Here is an 18,340-nt window from a genome sequence, read left to right as displayed (position 1 = left end):
GCAAATGACAAATAGTGGCTTGAAAATGGAATGTATTCATTTATTATTATTTTATATATATATATATCATCATTATTGTTTGCTGGCCTATACTATCTATAATTCTAAGCAATTTTCGTGTGCTGCAGTTCTACCCAAAATCCAAGGCAGTTTTGTTACCCAAAATATCACTGGCTGAAAAGTTTCAAGGTTTTATTAGGTATTGAAAACAAATATCTTGGTCCTTACTTCACAGAACCGATAACTCACAATCCTGTGGTATTTGATTCTTTCTTGGCTTATTGCACTTTTCATCGTCTGTTAAACATTCCATACAGTTTGTGAGTGCATTATGAAAGGAAAGGTATTTCAGGGCTACAGTTGTAGTTTGTTTGACTACATTTTTTGTAAGTATAGAAATAGGTGTGTCACCCCTGTGACATATAGGGCAAGTGAAAAAAGAAAGTAGTTTACTCATCTTAATTTTTGGAGACAGGTGATGCTGGAGGTCCTTAGTATTTGATGTCTTAGTATTTTTGATCTGAAGCGGTTGCACAGTGCAGGGTGCTTGTGTAGTTTTGCACCGCCTCATATAATGATTTTCAAACATACACAGACTAACCCTCAACATTTCACAATCTAAACTACTTGTATATAAGTCTCCAAAGTAACGTAGAAGTTGAATATTTACGGCAAATTTTGACTCTTTGTACACATATCAGAATGACTTCATGTGTTGCTGTGCTGTACGTATCGTACCGATGACTGCACTACCATATAGGCCTACACATATGTGTCGTACCATGACCAACCAGGTAGGGACTGAATTCCTGCTGACTGCTTAATTACAGCATGGAGCTACGTATTTTCATACTAGCTCCATGATTACAATGTGGTCCTGAGAATTTCAATACAAGCAAGTCAAATATGGAGACTCTAATGCAAGTGTGTTTAGATTGTGAAATATTTAGGATGAGTTTGTATATGTTTAAAAATCTTAAACATCTTTTGCAGTGCCAAACGGCACTATAACTATGCATAGTAGCGCGATAGCAGCGCATGAGTAGTTGACATAACTGCTGTTTGGAAATCAAGCCATATGCTTACAGGAGTACGAGTGTGCGAAGACTAAATTGTCCATTCACGATATTATACAAATGATGCACAGGATAGAGTGCGGTAGTGGAGGCGTATAGTGCACTCGAGGGTATTTACATTGTGAAACATGCAAGAGGCGAAGCCGAGTGCATGTTGCACTACATTGTAAATACCCGAGAGTGAGCTACGCCTCCACTAACGCCACGAAATAATCCTGTGCATCATTTGTTTTAAAAAATGGGTCGAAAATTCGAAAACTAACAGCATTTTTTCAGCGTTTTTCACGTACCTTTGTGGGTCAAGACGTCCGAAGATGTTCGTCCCAAACATTTACGCACGTCGCACTCGGAAATCCCGCACATACAGTATAAGTATGATGGGGGGTTGGGTTTCCGGACACTTAAGTTCCCGCATGAAAACTTACTTATTTTACATAAGGGCTTTTTACACTTGTGTTTCTTAACCCCGGACTTTCTCTGACCCAGGACTATCGTTAGTCCCGTACCAATTTTTTTAGCTTTTTACACTCGCCAATTAGTCCCGTACTATCTCTTGTCCGGGGCTAAGGAGAAAACTGACCTTTTTACACTCGTATTTCTTAGCCCCGGACTTTCCAAACCACATGAATATTCATAATTACGCTGTGTACTGTACACGTACACACACGCACCGGCAGCACTTGATTACCTCGTTTCTGATTGGTCAGTGAGGGTCGGACTTCGTCTCCGTCGCTTAGCCCAGGATTATTTTTTCGTTCTGTTTACACTCACTTGCTTGGCACCGCAATTGCGGTGCTAACCCCTGCTATTTTGCAGGGCCAGATAGTACCGTACTATCGGTGGGGCTAGCCCACTTTGGCAAAAACGAGTGTAAACAGAAAGTGGGCTAAGGATAGTCCCGTACCAACGGTGGGGCTAAGGCCCCCCCTTAGCCCCACCGTTGGTCCGGGGCTAAGCAAAAATTTACAAGTGTAAAAAGCCCTATAGAATATGCACCCTTTACCTTAAAGACTTGATATAGACTCCTCATATAGGCCTACTAGACAACATACTCTGAAAACGGTGTGAGAATTAACCTGCTAAATCGTTGGATTTGCCCTTCAAAGTGACTCCATGTACGCGTCCGGTCCCACAACGCTTGGTCTACTGTACTGTACAAAGTGTACGTATATAAGAGTATACGTATGCCACACGTACACATGTTATACACAAGGGAAGAAAGGCTGGCCGGCCGGCAGCCCGAACTAGAAGTTGTTTACAGGATTGACAGCGTGTACTGTATGTATGCATGCAATTCAAAGGAGCCGCCGCGCGCACAGACGATCGGCAATAGGATTTAACCACGGTGGATTTAACACGCAGTGCGATGGGACTAGAATAACCAGAGCACACGTGACTCATTTCAGCGCTTCCTATTGGCTACATTCTTGAACCCATTTTATAAATGTTCTCAACATGCAGCGCGCCATCCAATCCCACAATATGGCATTGTACGTACACGTATAGATAGCAGCTGGTTTGTAGGATTCTTGGCTAGATGTACGGCAGTGAATACGCTCCTAACGCAATGTGTGCATTAAATCACATCGATTGGTGAATTTTTCAACCACCAATAATTACCAAAAAGTAGTAAGTATCAAGAAAATTGATGTGGCAACTTCATCAAAGATGTAAATATTTTCATCGGCACTTTGAAAAATAGCTAATAATGAAAAAGAAATTGATGCATCGCCCAAATGAGAGGAATTTGGCCCTGAAGCTGTTTAAAGTTATGTCCATGTCGAGGCTACCGTAGGTTCAGGAGTGCTCCTGAAGCACTCTAGACTCTGTATTAACAATCACCAATGTTTAGAGTGTTCTGGAAGTGGTGACCGTGACCTGTTCATGTTGGAGGTGCATGTGTCATACGTGCATTGTTCACTGTCTTGAGTGCATTACCAATTGTGAAATAATTGGCTGTCACTGGGGTTGAAAGGAAAACTTGCCTCCTTAATATTAGATAGTAGCAGATTATATACTACAAGCTGCGTCGTGCGCTATACATTTGTTGGAAGTTCCCACCCACATGAAGGTTACAGAGGCTGCATTTATCAACTCACTTCTGGCGCAGAGTTAAGTTTTAGAGAGTTTTGGGCAGTTGATAAATTCAAAGCTGTTTTGATTGTGGGATTAGAAATGCATTTCTGAAATGCTGTAAAAAGTGTGATTGCAAGCATGTTTGAGCCAGAAATGCGTTTCTGTAGAGTTGATAATGCAAAGTTGTTTTAAAATGCATTTATAGCTTGGACCTGCCCATGCCAACCACTGCTAACTATGCATCTCCGTTCCTTGTGCAATGGAGCTGTGCAATGGAGCTGCGTAGTGACAAGGCCTCCCAATCGACTCATGACAGAGGTGATAAATGCAACAACTCAAGAAACAATCTTGGGAAAGTAAGTTGAGAAACGAGCCCAGTTATGCCTCTCTCAGCCACTTCATGTGTGGTCTCAGCTGTCTCAACTCTCCGCGTATGAACAGACTCAAAGAGCTATATCTAAAGGGCAAGTACACCTTCATGTACATGTGGATTGAGTGAATGCAACAACATTAATAGAACACATCAGTGAAAGTTTGAGGGAAATCAGACAATTCATTCAAAAGTCATGAATTTTAAAGTTTCTGCACAGTCACTGCTGGTTGAGAAGACTACTACACTTTATTATGTCACATGCTAGAATGATATAGGAAAAATAAAAGAGAATTCTACAAATTTCATTTTTTGAAAAAAGTACACATTCCCTGACTTGTTACTGACGTTAAGAGATATTAAGGGTTATATTATTCCCCCTGTCCTGTGAAGGAGGCAAGTCAAGTGCCCCTTTTTTATGGGGGAAAAATGAAAATGTTTAAAATTTTCTCTATTTTTTCTTTATGTCGTTCTATACATGTGACACCACAAGCTGTAGTAGTCTTGTCACCCAGCGAGCGATAGCAGCACTGGATAACTTTTTAATGGATTGTCCGATTTTCATCAAACCTTCACTGATGTGTTCTATTAAGATTGTTGCATTTTCACAATCCACTATATATATTATTTACTGATCTTGTCATCTAAAGTCAGATTGCTTCAGAAGCGCTCCTGTCTTTGACCTTGTGTATAAATGGGGTGTAAGAGCAGGAAGGTAGACTCCCTGGTAAGAGTGATGGATCCAAATGATGTAGGGAAGGGTATTGAAATGATTATGAGAAAGTGTTTATGCCATATATTCTGCGAGTCTAATTTTTCTCGAATCAGGACTTTGGACAATTTTGCAAGTGGTTAAATTGGCAATCTTGGAGTGCAGCAATGCACGAAGAAATGTAGCAATGTGCACCTCTCATTTATGTTAGGTTGTCAGGGTTAATATTTTTTGCATGTTATGTTTGTTTTTGAATATAATTTGTATTATAATCTTTTAGACTAGGCTGCAGGCAACATAAGTTTTGCATTCATTATCTTATTTGTATAAACCTGTACTATGTTCTGTTGTTATAGTTGTTGTTAGCTGGTTGTTGAGTACCCAATCAAAAATAAGAATTGTGAGTATATCCTGACTCAAAAAGAAGAAAAAAATCTTGCGAAAATATGAAAACCTAGCAAAATATAGGGTGTATACAAAAGTCATGCAATACCCTGCCTGAACGTGCCTTGATAGAGAATGATGACCTCTGAATAGATTTGGCAGGGAAAAGTGCTGTCTGATAGGGCCGAAAGATAAATGACAAGTGCCATTGCCATCCCTTCTCCAAACACCCTACAAGAATGTGTGTTCTCACCTTTCACTTGTGTCATAGTCTGGGGCTTTTAAAAGTGTTTTTGGAGCAGCAGGGGGAGGAATAGCTGAAGCTCATCACCCTGTTAGCTTTCAGAGGAGATGAGGGAAGCTATACAATCTGGGCTGCATAACACAGCTCATTATGTGTTGTGAGTAGTGGATTCCATTGATTATGATCTCTGTTTTAACCATGCTTATCGTATGAATCGATAGTCAGGTTCTAGCTTACATCCTTTGACAGCTTCAGCGATAACTAAATATGTCCAGTTTATGAAAGCTACCATAACCTTTTGTTAATTATTAATGACAGTATTATACAGCTAAGTTTTCTTCAATGAGGTAGTATTACAGCTAAGTTTTCTTCAATGTGATTGTGTGTAGTACATTACATGCACGGTGTATTCAAGGATCACATGTGTGTACTATAGGCCTACTGTTGTTGTCATCTGAACCAGGGAGGTGATTTCTCTCACCTCCCTATTAAAACAGTGCCGTGCATGCTGGCTGTTCTTTTGTAAACTTCTTCTTCTGGTCCACTCTACCTTAGCTGAAGATTCTTGCAGATTGTGTGCATTTTGGATTTGTTTAAACATTTCAATTCGTTAATTTCATACACGTGTATAAGATGCCTCACTGGACAGAAGAAAGAGCAGCGTTATTAATATCCCTTTGGAGAGAATTTGCTGTACTGCTCACCTCCCTGGTTGTAGAATTGTACATCCGGTGATATGGGAGATTTTGAGCGGGGAAATCCACTTTCGAACCGCGAGCCAGGCAGAGTAATATTGCAAAGTGCGCATGCGTCAATTTTCGGACTAATTTCCCGAAGCAGGCTGTTCGAGCTGATGAAGACGCACATTCGCTGTAGAGGTAGTATTACAGCTAAGTTTTCTTCAATGAGGTTGTCACATCTGCAGATGAATGGGTATTAATTAGATTTGTCATTATTCACTGAGTTAATGCGCACCAGCTCCTTGGTTTCACTACCTTTGTCAATATCATTGGGCCAATTGTAGTCTTCCACAGGCATGTAACATGACAATATGAGATTATTGTATGCCCAAAGCATCCAAATGCTATTCTACAGTAAGCAATCAGCATCATGTATCAAGAGATTCTTCTGATAGCTTTGAAAAGGTACTGATTGCTAATGTATTAAGATACACAGTGCAGTATCATCCAAACATGTATCAATAGCTGCATTTACACCTACTAACAGCGTGATTTTTAAAATCGCAATATTTTGGTTCCACCGTTTACACTTGTGCAAAAGCATGCAAAGTTTGAGCTTCACGAAACATCGCGATGTTTTGGTCGGTAGTGCGCATGTGTAATTTACCTCTCTTCAACACGGTAGACGAGTGGAAGCGCACGCTATTCGTATTCACTGCAGTGCAGTCTATTTTGCTCGCACAGCTAGCTGGTTGGAACGTTGAGCCAGGGCTTTTTATCAGTACAATACATACACACATAAATCTGTGTTTCTCGAGGGTGTAAACTTACGGTAAAAATATGTAACTTGTCATATTAGATCACATACGTACTAGGTGTGTAAAACTTCAGCTAAGTATGGGAAAGTTGATGAAAGCAGTATTCAGGAGGATCATGAAATTTCGCTGATATGACGAAAGTGAGAAGCAGGCTCATTTTTTAGGGCTGGTATTTTATCAGGCGACTGCAAGAACTCACCATTGTCTTACCGACACTTGTTACATACTCCTGTATTCCACAAAGTCAATGTATACCGAAAGCAGTATGGGCACTCCCAAAATCAACACGTTTCTGGGAGAACATTATTTTGTTAATTTGTCATGGGGTGATGATATGTGGTTGGAGAACTTCAGGTTTGCTACTAGTTTTCATGTACTAGTTTCATCAGGGAGGTGAGAGACCACGAGCCGAGGATCAGCCGTTTACCTGTACAGCATGTACCGTACTGTACTCTGGCCAGCAGCGGACGTACACATTCCAAAGAGGAATCGGGAGCACACGTAAACTCCCGGTGCAATCCGATAGTGTATCAAAGTCACCTGATGAAAAATCGCGACATTTCTGCAGCTTGGGTTTACACTCGCTAAATTTAGCTTCAAACATCGCGATGTTTCAAAAAATCGCACTCCGGCTGGCGATTTTTCTGGCGATGTTTTGAGGGTGTTTGGGTGTACGTGTAGTTGCTTAGCTACTTGCATCCAAATGTCGCGATTTTAGAAATGTCAAGATTTTTCCAAGCAAGTGTAAATCCCCCTCCTCTCTACAGCAAGAAGAGTGTTTGTTATGAGGATATAGGCCTATCTACTTGCAAGGAATATGCCAATGTTGGAACTGGGGGGAAGAGGATGGAATATTTTAGCTTTCAACAGAAATGATGGGCGTAGTGGTAGTGCTGTGAATGTGATATTTTCCTGATCTATAGTCCAGACAGACCATTTCATGTCATAAAATGTCATAAAATAACATAGAATAACACCTTGCCGCTCATATTTGGTAAACATTTGGTAAACATATGTGTCCTGGAAAGAGCCTGGTGAGTTTTGGTCAAAATGGTTCAGTGAATTTGACTATAATTTTTTTTTTTTTTTTTTTTTTTTAAAAGAAGTGATCATAGTTACCTGTTAAAGGCAAAGCTTGACACTTGGCTGTTCTAATACAAAGTGTCCTGTTCTATTAGGTCCTAATTGAAATTCTGGAAGGAGTTCAAAATGAAAGTTATAACAACAAAAGAAAGGTGCCTTCATTTTAATTTTTTCATCAAGGTGATGTTTGTTGTAGCACATGGTATATTGACCACTTTGGCCACTTTGCTGCACTGCCACTGCATTGATTTCAATTACAAGATTGGAAGTACAGTACCTGCTGTATTACTTTGGCTGAATTGTCTAACAAGGTTACAAGGCTTATTTCTTAGCCATGTATCATGGGGGAAGAAAAAAATTTGATTGAATTAGGAGGAGCCTGGCTGATGGCGGGTCCTCCCATAGGAAATAAGGAATATTGCACGCTTTGTGTTTGTCAGTTAAATGTCTGACATCATATTTACATTATACAACAGTGCATTTATATTTGCAGTGGCTTATTATATCTGTATATATGGTGCTTTCCCATGGGAGGGTCACATATCTGACTGGCCGTATTCAATGTAGGAGCCTACAGGCCTGTGAATTTATTGATTTTCGTATTTCACTTCACATTTCAGGTCAGAAGCCACATTCCAGTTACAATTGTCATGTACACATGTCTCATTGTAATCATTTGGTAAGTCTCTTTGTTGCTGCCTAAAGCTATGGATAAAATGAAAAAGTCAACAAAGGCATTGACCCAAGGGCCAGCGTACCAGTTGCAGCGGATGGGTTCAATTAACTCACTGTTTTCATTTTGACCTGACCTCGTTTTCATTTTGACCTGACCTTGCTTTCCTCTTGAACGAACATGTTTCGCACGAAAACCGCCAGGAAAGTGTTGCAGCAAAACTGCTTTAACTTTACTATTCATTCATATTTTTTGATAATCCAAACGGCTGTGAAAAGTAAAAACCTCATTTTAACCTGCCATTATGTTATCTTTTTTAAATAACGACGATAGAATATTTCAAATTGGAGCATAACTCCACTCTCAAAATGGAAAATAATTGCCAGAAATCGTTGCTAAAATTTCACATTTTGACTTCGTGAACAACAAAAAACTTTCAAGTATGTTACTAAGTATGTATTTCTTTACGGAACTCTAAAATATCACATTCGAGAAGTCATGCGTCATATGTCTTGAAATAATGGAAAGAGATGCACTTTCTACCTTCGTTCCGAGCACGAAATTTCATAGTCATTCGCACACGGGAAGACAGGGTACAGTCCCACATACCCACATCTTTGTTGCTCTCACGTCACCAGTACTTCAGTGCCGTACGGCACTGCATGCTGTACTCTGATCGTAACTCGTACCGGGAATTCGTAGTTGTAATGTTATTTACTAGTGCAGTAAAATCTGCGTAAAGTCCGAATAATCCAATGTCATGAATTTGCAACTGGTATCATAGCTGGTATATTCACATTTTTGCTACTTTCTTTTTAATAGGCCAGTTCTGATAATGTAAGTGCTTGTTTTTGAGGTGGCGAAGTCCCCTGCAGCCCACTGCTACAGAGACTCCAACTCTCCCGTTTTCGATGGGAGATCTCCCGCCGAAAACCCATTTTTGCAAAATCTCCCGTTCTCCCGTTTGAGATTTAATTTCTCCCGCCCTGGCTCAATGTCTCCCGTTGGAAAGGATTTCTTACTTATTGCTATCGTATGTTGCAAAAATAAGCCTTAGATAGCACCAGAGAGCATCTATATCCCTAGGAACTTCGCGCTTCGCACACATAAACTTGGAGTCTCCAGTTTGCTAGGGGTTTCAGGCGGGAGAATCTCCCGATCAGAAGGTGCTTGGGGTTGGAGTCTCTGCTGCTACATTGTACTTATCGACACCCCGCAGCCCACTCTCATAGCGCTAGCGTAGCATGCATGTGCAGTGCATCCGCAGCATCCAGCTACCTCGCATCTCGCGCAGTGACAGTACGCTGCATTGCATCGACCAATCAGCTCGCTGGATCGAAGCAGCATGGGAAAGTCCATTCATTGAGCAAGCGCAAATCAGTTTTTCGTAGAATATGATGTCATTATTCTCGTTTGCTGCTCCCGTACAATTTGAGATTTCTGACAAGATGCCTCATTTATTTTCACTTGTAACTTCAAAAATAGGTCTTCGGCAAAGTGAACACCACCCTGCTAACGTCCGCCCATGTCTAATGAAAATGTAAGTCAAGTTTCATGAATATTAAGTGGTGCGACCAGATGTGTCTGGAAATGATCGGAGGATAGTTTTCCGAGACAGCGAAACATGAAATGATGAATAACTTAAAAAGTTCTCCATCGTTTCTCTCGATTTTTCGTATGTAGATAGAAATCATAATTTTGCATTGATACTGAAAGTTTGAGCGATTTTTGGTCAATGTATAGCAGAGATATAAGAAGGTAAAATTTTGGTGAAAATGAGAACGCCTGATTCGCACTGCCTCGATGACGGTTGAAAATTCAAAACGTTTCGTGGGTTTCAGGGGAGTTAATTATAGTCATCCGCTGCGACTAATACAGATCATTCTACCCAACAACAATCCACTGGCCATCTTTATACTAAATACACGCACAAACACACACACCAACACCCTCAATGAAACCTTTTTAAAATAAGACAATGAAATTTCTGTTGGATTGACATTTCCTGTCTCTTTTTTTTGATTGATAATGATTGGTAAATGAAAAGTAATGGTGATTAACGTCATTGAATTGGGAGTTCATTGAAGTAACCATACTCTACTAAATCAATTTCTTAAAGCCAGACTTGTCCATCAACAGAATGATTTATGTTATTTACGATGGAAACAAATACTTAAAAAGAAGGTACATTCTCATAATTAGAAAAAAGTGAATTTAGGTCACAGTTTGGGTCACTTCTTTTTATTCGTTGTTCTTGCTATCAAAATGGTTGAAACTTGGGTCATGATTATTTGCAAAGTGCCAACCTGCACATGCATCAAAATTTGACTTGAGGTCAACCTTGTACCCCCTGATGAATGTGCACTTTTAGATTTTGAGCAAAACGAATCTCTTTGTCTCTCCAAATGCTGATCACAGACAAAATATGATCGTGTTTCCAATTTGCTCCTTTTTCAGTCTAGGCCGTTGAGATGAACATAAAATATCACAAGATCTATAACCACACTGGAATCTGAATGGAATTAAACAACTGTCAACTGTTACAACAACAAGGATTGCATGTTACATGTGTATAATATGGTATTTTTACTAGATACAAGGGCTACACATAATATGTCAATTCAGTATACCATGGTGTGTCACATTGGTGAAATAGGAAGTAGCAACTTGTGCATTGCATTATGGGACACGCAGTTTTGATATATACCCCCGCCAAACGAAGTTTGAAGGGGGTATATAGGAATCAGCGGACGGTCGGGCGGTCGGTCGGGCGGTCGGTCGGGCGGTCGGGCGGTCGGGCGGTCGGGCGGTCGGTCCGTTGCAAATCTTGCGTCGCGAACTACTTCCTCAGTTTTCAACCGATTCCCATCAAACTTGGCACAGATGTGTGCCTTGGGTTGTAGATGTGCAAGATGTATTTTTTGACAGTACCCAAAAGTACGTTGCCATGGTAACGGCATATTATGGGCAAAAATGGGTACAAATCTTGCGTCGCGAACTCCTCCCACAGTTTTTGATCAATTTTTATGAAATTAGGTACAGATGTTCATCTGAATATGTTAATGTGCAAGACACATATTTCCGCAGTGGCAAAAAGTGCGTTGCCATGGTAACGGCGTGTTATTGGTAAAATATAGGGCAAAATGCTTCATGGCAAAACTGCTTCATCAGTGTTCTTCCAATTCTCATGGAATTCATATTGAATGTTTGTCTTAGGATATAGGTCAGCATGACACATTTCTTGACAGTGACAAAAAGTATGTTGCCATGGTAACAGCTCACATATTATGAGCCAAAATGATGGAAAATTTTGTGTTGCAAACTACTTCCTCAGTTTTTGCCCAATTTCCATGAGACTTGGTACAGATGTGTGCCTTTGGTTGTAGATGTGCAAGACGCATTTTTTGACCGTACCCGAAAGTACGTTGCCATGGTAACGGCATATTAATGGCAGAAGATCAAGGAAAGATCTTGCGGATTTAACTACTTCCTCAGTTTTTTGACCAAAGCTTATGAAATGTGGCACACACCTTGATCTTGGTGGGAAGATGTGGAAGACATATTTTTCGGACGTGTCGGAAGCTGCGTTGCCATGGTAACGGCATATAAATGGCAGAAGATGAAGGAAAGATCTTGCGGATTGAACTACTTCCTCTGTATTCGACTGAAGCTCATGAAATGTGGCACACACATTGGTCTTGGTGGGAAGATGTGCAAGACATATTTTTTGGACGTGTCGGAAGCTGCGTTGCCATGGTAACGGCATATTAATGGCGGAAGATCAGGGAAAGATCTTGTGGATTGAACTACTTCCTCAGTTTTTGACAAAAGCTTATGAAATGTGGCACACACAATAGTCTTGGTGGGAAGATGTGCAAGACATATTTTTCGGACGTGTCGGAAGCTGCGTTGCCATGGTAACGGCATTTAAATGGCAGAAGATCAAGTAAAGATCATTCCTTGGGTAAGACTGTCGTCATGGGGCGGGGGTATTAATCACCTTCAGTGATATTTCTAGTTTTTTTTTTTTGCCATCACCGTTTCAGACTGTACAATTTTATGTCTTTTTGCAAAATATTGCACAAATTAAATTAAGATTTGAATGGCAACCTAAACTCACGAACTAATGTGTTATTTTGGTTCATGCTAAAATTTTTTTGATATTTGGGTCACGTTTCGAATAGGCCTACACATGATTTTGAACGCAAGGAGAATGGTACAAGAGCACAGCTTAACTTGTCTTAGATTGGGAAAGGCTATGATATATTGCTCATTGACATTTGACCCTGTTACGGAGCTCTCCTGGGAAATCTTGACTTCTCCTAGTCCTCATCTTGATAATGCCCTGTCAGACATTTTTGAATAGATATGGCACTGCCACAACAACCTGCATCTCATACATGGAAGTACTGGTACGTGTAGCTACTACAAATTAGACATGTAGTCATTTCCCTTTCTTCATTTTGCGGGAACTAAAGTGGAACTAAAGATCAGTTCATTATACATCCACTTAAATGGGAATATAACATTTCACAATCCCCTCCTCCAATGTTTGCCAAACGTGCAATGTACGTATATTGCTCCGTACTTGCCCTGTCTTGTTTTATTGCTAAGTTGCAAATTGCAACCTGTCATACGTAAATGCTAATTATGAATTACTGGTATAGCAGTGGTAAAAGTGTTTACTTTCCTTCTTCCTAATTGCTATAATGCATCTGTACACTTCAGAAAAATGCATGATGTGCTATGATATGTATTGTGTAAGTAACTGGTTTTCATGCACCTGGAGTGTGCAAATGCAGAGTCATAGTAAAGTCACACTCAACTGCAATTGTGATTGAATGAAAGAAGATGGAAATTATGAAAGCTATATTATTTCTGTGTGTGTGTGAAGATGCATGTATACCTATGTATGTGTTAGTATGATGTATTCATTACCTGTGCAGAAGTTATAGACCACCTGTAAAATCACTGATCTTTTCTGCAAGGTCTCTCACCATAGCTGCAGCCCTCTCCACCAAGGCTGCTTATATACACAGACTGTGAATGAAAAGGGGAGTAGCACATCTCTGACATGGCAGCATTGAACTTTACCTTGTTTTTGTTTTTGTCTCCACTCTCTTGCTGAGTAACTGTAATGACCTTTTGGGGTGGATTTGGAGCTGGAAAACAGCTTGGAAAGACAGCTGCTGGTTTATATCTCCCGAAATCAATTACAGCAGATTGCTGCCTGCCCTGCAAAATGCTGCTGGGGAAGTAAGCTGAGGTGCTTGTTGAGAGAGCTTGCATGTTATATGCTCATATGAAATCTGCAATGCACCGAAATAACTTCTTATTATACAACCAACAGGGGCACTATGATTTATAACTCATTTATCAGACAGGATAGAGTATGAATGCTGAACATCTAAGTTCACAGGACACTTCCTTGTATCAATTTGGCATTTGTGCTATTAAAAATCCACCACATTTATAGCAATTTCTAGATTTTAGATGATTGGTATACAATAATTACTAAGAGAGTTATTGGAAGCAGTTGTAAGATTCATCTCTTCCATCAAAAATCAATTATTTATGTTATCATTTTCACATTCCTCCTCTGGTTTCTTATCCATCGGTACTTTTAGAAGACATTATCAATATATTATATCAAATGGTCTATATAGATACCAGTTGGTGATTGGTCATAATGCAATCACATGACTATTGCAGTCAGGATCAAAATCATCTTATTGTGAGCAGTGACTCTATGCCAGGTAGTATAATTCCAGAATGTATCTGGCTGCCAACGAGACTAGAGTAGAATGAAATGTTATAAATGTAAACCATACAGTATAAGAAATTTTGCCTTTTGGCTTTAAGGGCCATTCTCATTGGGAAATTTAGTAAAGTAATTCTTTGCAAAATTACAAGTGTCCATTTACACTGCAATGAAACTTTGCAAAATTTGGCACCCAGGAAATAACTAGAGAAATTTTGCAATGAACTGCACATGCGCAAAGAATGATCCCAGCATGCAGTTTGGATCATACCTAGATTTGACTCCATGCGAAACTTTTCGATTGTACAATTATTGTAAACTTCAAATTTTATTGATCCCAAGCATTAGTTTTCATGTGTATTCCAAAACATTTTACGTATGCAATAGAGGTCTTTAGTATCCATTTCATTGAAATATAGAAAATGTATTTTCATTTATTATTATTATTATTATTATTTATTTATTTATTTTATTTATTTTTATTTTATTTATTTATTTATTTTTTTTTTTTTATTTTTTTTTTTTGGGGGGGGGGGGGGGGGGGGTTAAGTATGTAAACTAGGAACATAAACCTGTTAGCCACAAATCAAGCAGAAATCATCCGAACATGCGCGTTCACTGATCAGCAAGTCTATAGAATATGCAGCTTTCCAAACACATTCGATGGAACCTTCAAAACCAGCACACCAACTTTCACTCAACAAAGAAAAGCGTGAACAAGCACAAATGTTGACTATGCACATGCATTCGAAAGGTGGTTTCTCAGATGCAGAGAAAAATTCAAGATTTGTCAAGGCATGCAAGTTGTAGTAAACAACTAGGCAAAACAAACATATAAAAAGTATACATCATGCCATTGGTGTAGCCAAATATTGGTTATTATTATGAGCATTTTCAGCATTCTGGCTGCAGCTATCTCTTCAAATAAATCCTTGAGAATCTTGTGAGGCATTTAGGACTGAGATGATGTTTAAAAGAAATCTCACATTATTCCCTAGTGAAGTATGTCCAGTGATGAGGCCAGAAAAACATTTTTACAGTTTAGTACAGTTTGCCATATGGTCAGACCATCATAATTTAAAACATCAATCTTGGAAAAGTTTGAAATCTTGTTTCTCTCTTCTGTGACATACCTTGATTGATTTATCAGTGATATGTGAACATGAGTGATACACTTTGTTCTGATATCATGTTCGGTGTCAAGTAATGGCTGATGACATTGATTTTCTGTTTGTTGATACAAATTCCTGTTGAAATATTATATGTTATATGAATATCTTTGTGCTGGAAGAAATTGTACATTACTTATAAAACATGAAGAAAACATTCTACCTTGCGCATGATATTCATACAGAGCTGCTGTGATCTGTTGGTTGTGAATGTCATGTAGAGTACATTAAAGTACGTGTGCACACAAGAAGAGCTGCCTGGTTTGCTAGGTCAAAATGTGTCAAGGAAGTTAGGATTTGTTAAACCTTTGTATGACCTTTTGAGATCATTGTTTACTTGTTTACAATGCATAGCTGAGATTCTTTCAGTCTACCCTTAGATTGAACTGTCAGCATTGTAGATGCTCTCTCATTGATCATTGCCCAAATTCTCTCAAGGTATTTTTATTCTTTATTTGAATACACTGAATAGTCAGATTTAATATGTAGAGTGGAAAAAGATATATTGTTGCAAAATCCAGAAAGATGTTTGTCAGATGCCTGCTTTTGTATAGAAGATCACCAAGAGTTCATCAAAACTTCAAAAAGTTTGCCAGATCATCAATCTGATGCTTTATTCTTTTACTCAGAAAATAAAATCAGAGTGCAATTATGCCGTTTATCATACTGCATGTGAAGTTTACATTAAATATGAAGTATTAATTTATACATTAATGACAGCAAGATGAACAAGGGTTATTCAAAGGAATGTATTTACTTGTGGTTTGAAGAAGTATGATTAATGATAATTGTGTCTGATGATAAGCTTTACAACTGTCAGTGACGCAAGTAAAATGAATGTGATTATATTGTTAATGTGGTTCAAAGACAATACTGTGGTGATGATAATACTGATGATGATGATGATGATGATGATGGTGATTCCTCATTTCCATATATTCCTTTTTGATATCTTTATCGACTATTGATTTTCTCCTGTAATGATCAGTTATGGGTTAAGATCTCTCACCTTTTTCTGGGAAAGTGTGTCAAGTAGACCATTCCTTGACATTTATACCCTGCCCTTTGCAAGAAGTAAAGTGGACCATCTACGTGCGTGAGTCAGTGATTCTCTCATACCGAGGACCCCTGTTTTTTTAAATGCTCCATCCAAGGGAGAGATTTGTCTTGTCTCTTAGCAGAGGGAACTGCATGATAAGAGACATTATTTGCCCATGAAGTATATCATCATTATCAATCTTATATTATTCCAATTTGAATTGTAAAATTCATTTCATCTTTGTCACACCTTTGCAGGCTCACCAGCTGATAGAGCAGACCTGAAGATCGGGGATGAGATCTTAGAGGTAAATGGAAGGTCCCTTGAAGATGCCACCCATGAGCAAGTCATCTCCTACATTCACCAGGTATAACCAATCAGCCAACTTCTGAGTATTATTTAAGTGCATCGATACCCTGAGTATTATGTTTGCTATGTTTGTAGAATATACTTAAGGCATGCCCTCTGTACAATATTATAATTTTTTGTCACTCCAATTTTTTATTTATCGGGGTTTAAGTGTAAATTTTAAAGAGTATGCAAAAACAAAATAACTTGAAATAGACTTTCAATCAAACGATCGTGCTGTGTAATTTTTTTTTTCTAATATGTCTTGAACAATAGTGATATGCAATGCATACACATGATCAGCTAACCCATCGACATGGAATCTTGATATCATTTGAAAAAAAACATACGAGTATAGCTAGAAAGCACACACACCAGCGCTTAAAAGAGCAGAATTTAAACGCACGGTGCACAAGTGACAAGTTGAGATATGATCTGATTTATCAAATTATTTATAGGTCTACTTTCGGGGGCTATCACAGGTAAAGTATAGCTGTTTTTGTGTCAGCTAGCTGTAGACAAATTTGATTTCCATGGTATTGGTACACTTTAAAGTTCCAAAATAGTTTGTGTTGATTCTGCTGCATTGTTACATTTATTCTGAAATGTGCCTTATTGGGCTTCATGGACTTGCCATTCAAGGGGAATTTACCCCAAAGTACACTAAAAACAAAATTTCTTCATACTCTCCTAAACGCTATGACAATACAGTCAAAATTTTGTTAGGATATAATAGTATAAGGCACTACCCCTGCTTTTCATTGCAATTCAGGCACAGCCTTTGCACTCTGGACTTTGCCATTGTTTGAAGACACCACTGCGGCTGCCCTTACCTCAGCAACAAATCACTGATTAAACTTGCTCAAGTGAGCACACTCTGTAGGTGTGTCTTCATCAGCCCCAAGTTCAAATTAGCGGGATATTTTGTGGTCTGGGAAAATAGCCCGATATTGCGAATGTGCGTCTTCATCAGCTCGAAACAGCCTGCTTGGGGATATTAGCCTGAAATTTGACGTATGCTTGTTGTATCACTCTTTAGTTCGAAAGTGGTTTTCCCTGTGCAAATCTCTCCTATCACCGTATGTACGATACACAACAGACTGGTACGGACACGTGTTTCAGTACAGTAGGTATCAGAATAGTACTTCAGTAAGAAGCTCGATCAACTTACGTTTGTCACGTCGATCTCGATCATGTACACAATACATGTAAATGAGCTTTCAGGTCTATTTTCTACCATTCTGTGGGTACAATAGTGTGCAAATCATATCAACATTGACAGTTTAGACCAGGCGTCCACTAGGGCGCGGACAAGACCCGGACAAGACCCGGAATGCAAATTTGGTATTCCGCACTCCTTCGGGAACCTGTCCGCATGTTCCTGAACGTGTCCGCTCACTGTCCTAAACATGTCCGGGCGTTTCCGCACCTTCGGGAGAGAGAAAAATTTCCGCGTCCAAATTTTGATCGAGACCAAAATTTGGACGCGGAAATGAACTTCCTGACACCTTCGGCGACTTGTCCTGACGATGTCCTGAGGATGTCCCGCTTGTCCGGAACCCTTCCGCTCCTTCCGCACACGCTCCGGAAAGAATCCCGCGGTGTGGGGAAGCTTCCCGAATGAAAGCGGAAGACACCAGGAATGTTTTAGGACAGCGCGGAGCCGATGCGGATCTATATATGCAAGTGTCCGGAACCGATGCGGAAATTGTGTGATCCAGACAAGAAAATGTCGACACTTTCCGCTAGCGTCATGCCAATGAAACGCAAAATGAGCAAGAAGGGAGGCAAGGCCCCCATGCAAATATCCCCATCACAGGCACTCCTTTCGTCTAGTGATGAAGAACAGGTAAATCTAAGGAATTTCCGGTCCCAGAAGGCAAAGAAGAAGATAGTAGAGACTGTGT

General features: G+C 39.5%; 1 protein-coding gene across 2 annotated transcripts in view; it reads left to right on the top strand.

Moving 5' to 3' along the window:
• Positions 1-18,340, top strand: part of LOC139732390 (protein PALS1-like) — a 162,749-nt gene that overhangs the window by 59,760 nt on the left and 84,649 nt on the right. For both annotated transcript variants that reach the window (XM_071643256.1, XM_071643255.1), the window contains exon 4: positions 16,343-16,452. In XM_071643256.1, the coding sequence (XP_071499357.1) occupies positions 16,343-16,452 (110 nt within the window). The remainder of the gene's footprint in view (positions 1-16,342; positions 16,453-18,340) is intronic.

The sequence above is a fragment of the Diadema antillarum genome, unplaced genomic scaffold (assembly GCF_040938485.1).
Source record: "Diadema antillarum isolate AM-2024a unplaced genomic scaffold, OU_Dant_1.0 seq00000418_RagTag, whole genome shotgun sequence".
In the NCBI taxonomy this organism is placed as follows: Eukaryota; Metazoa; Echinodermata; class Echinoidea; order Diadematoida; family Diadematidae; genus Diadema; species Diadema antillarum.
This window is presented reverse-complemented; position numbering and strand designations above follow the sequence as displayed.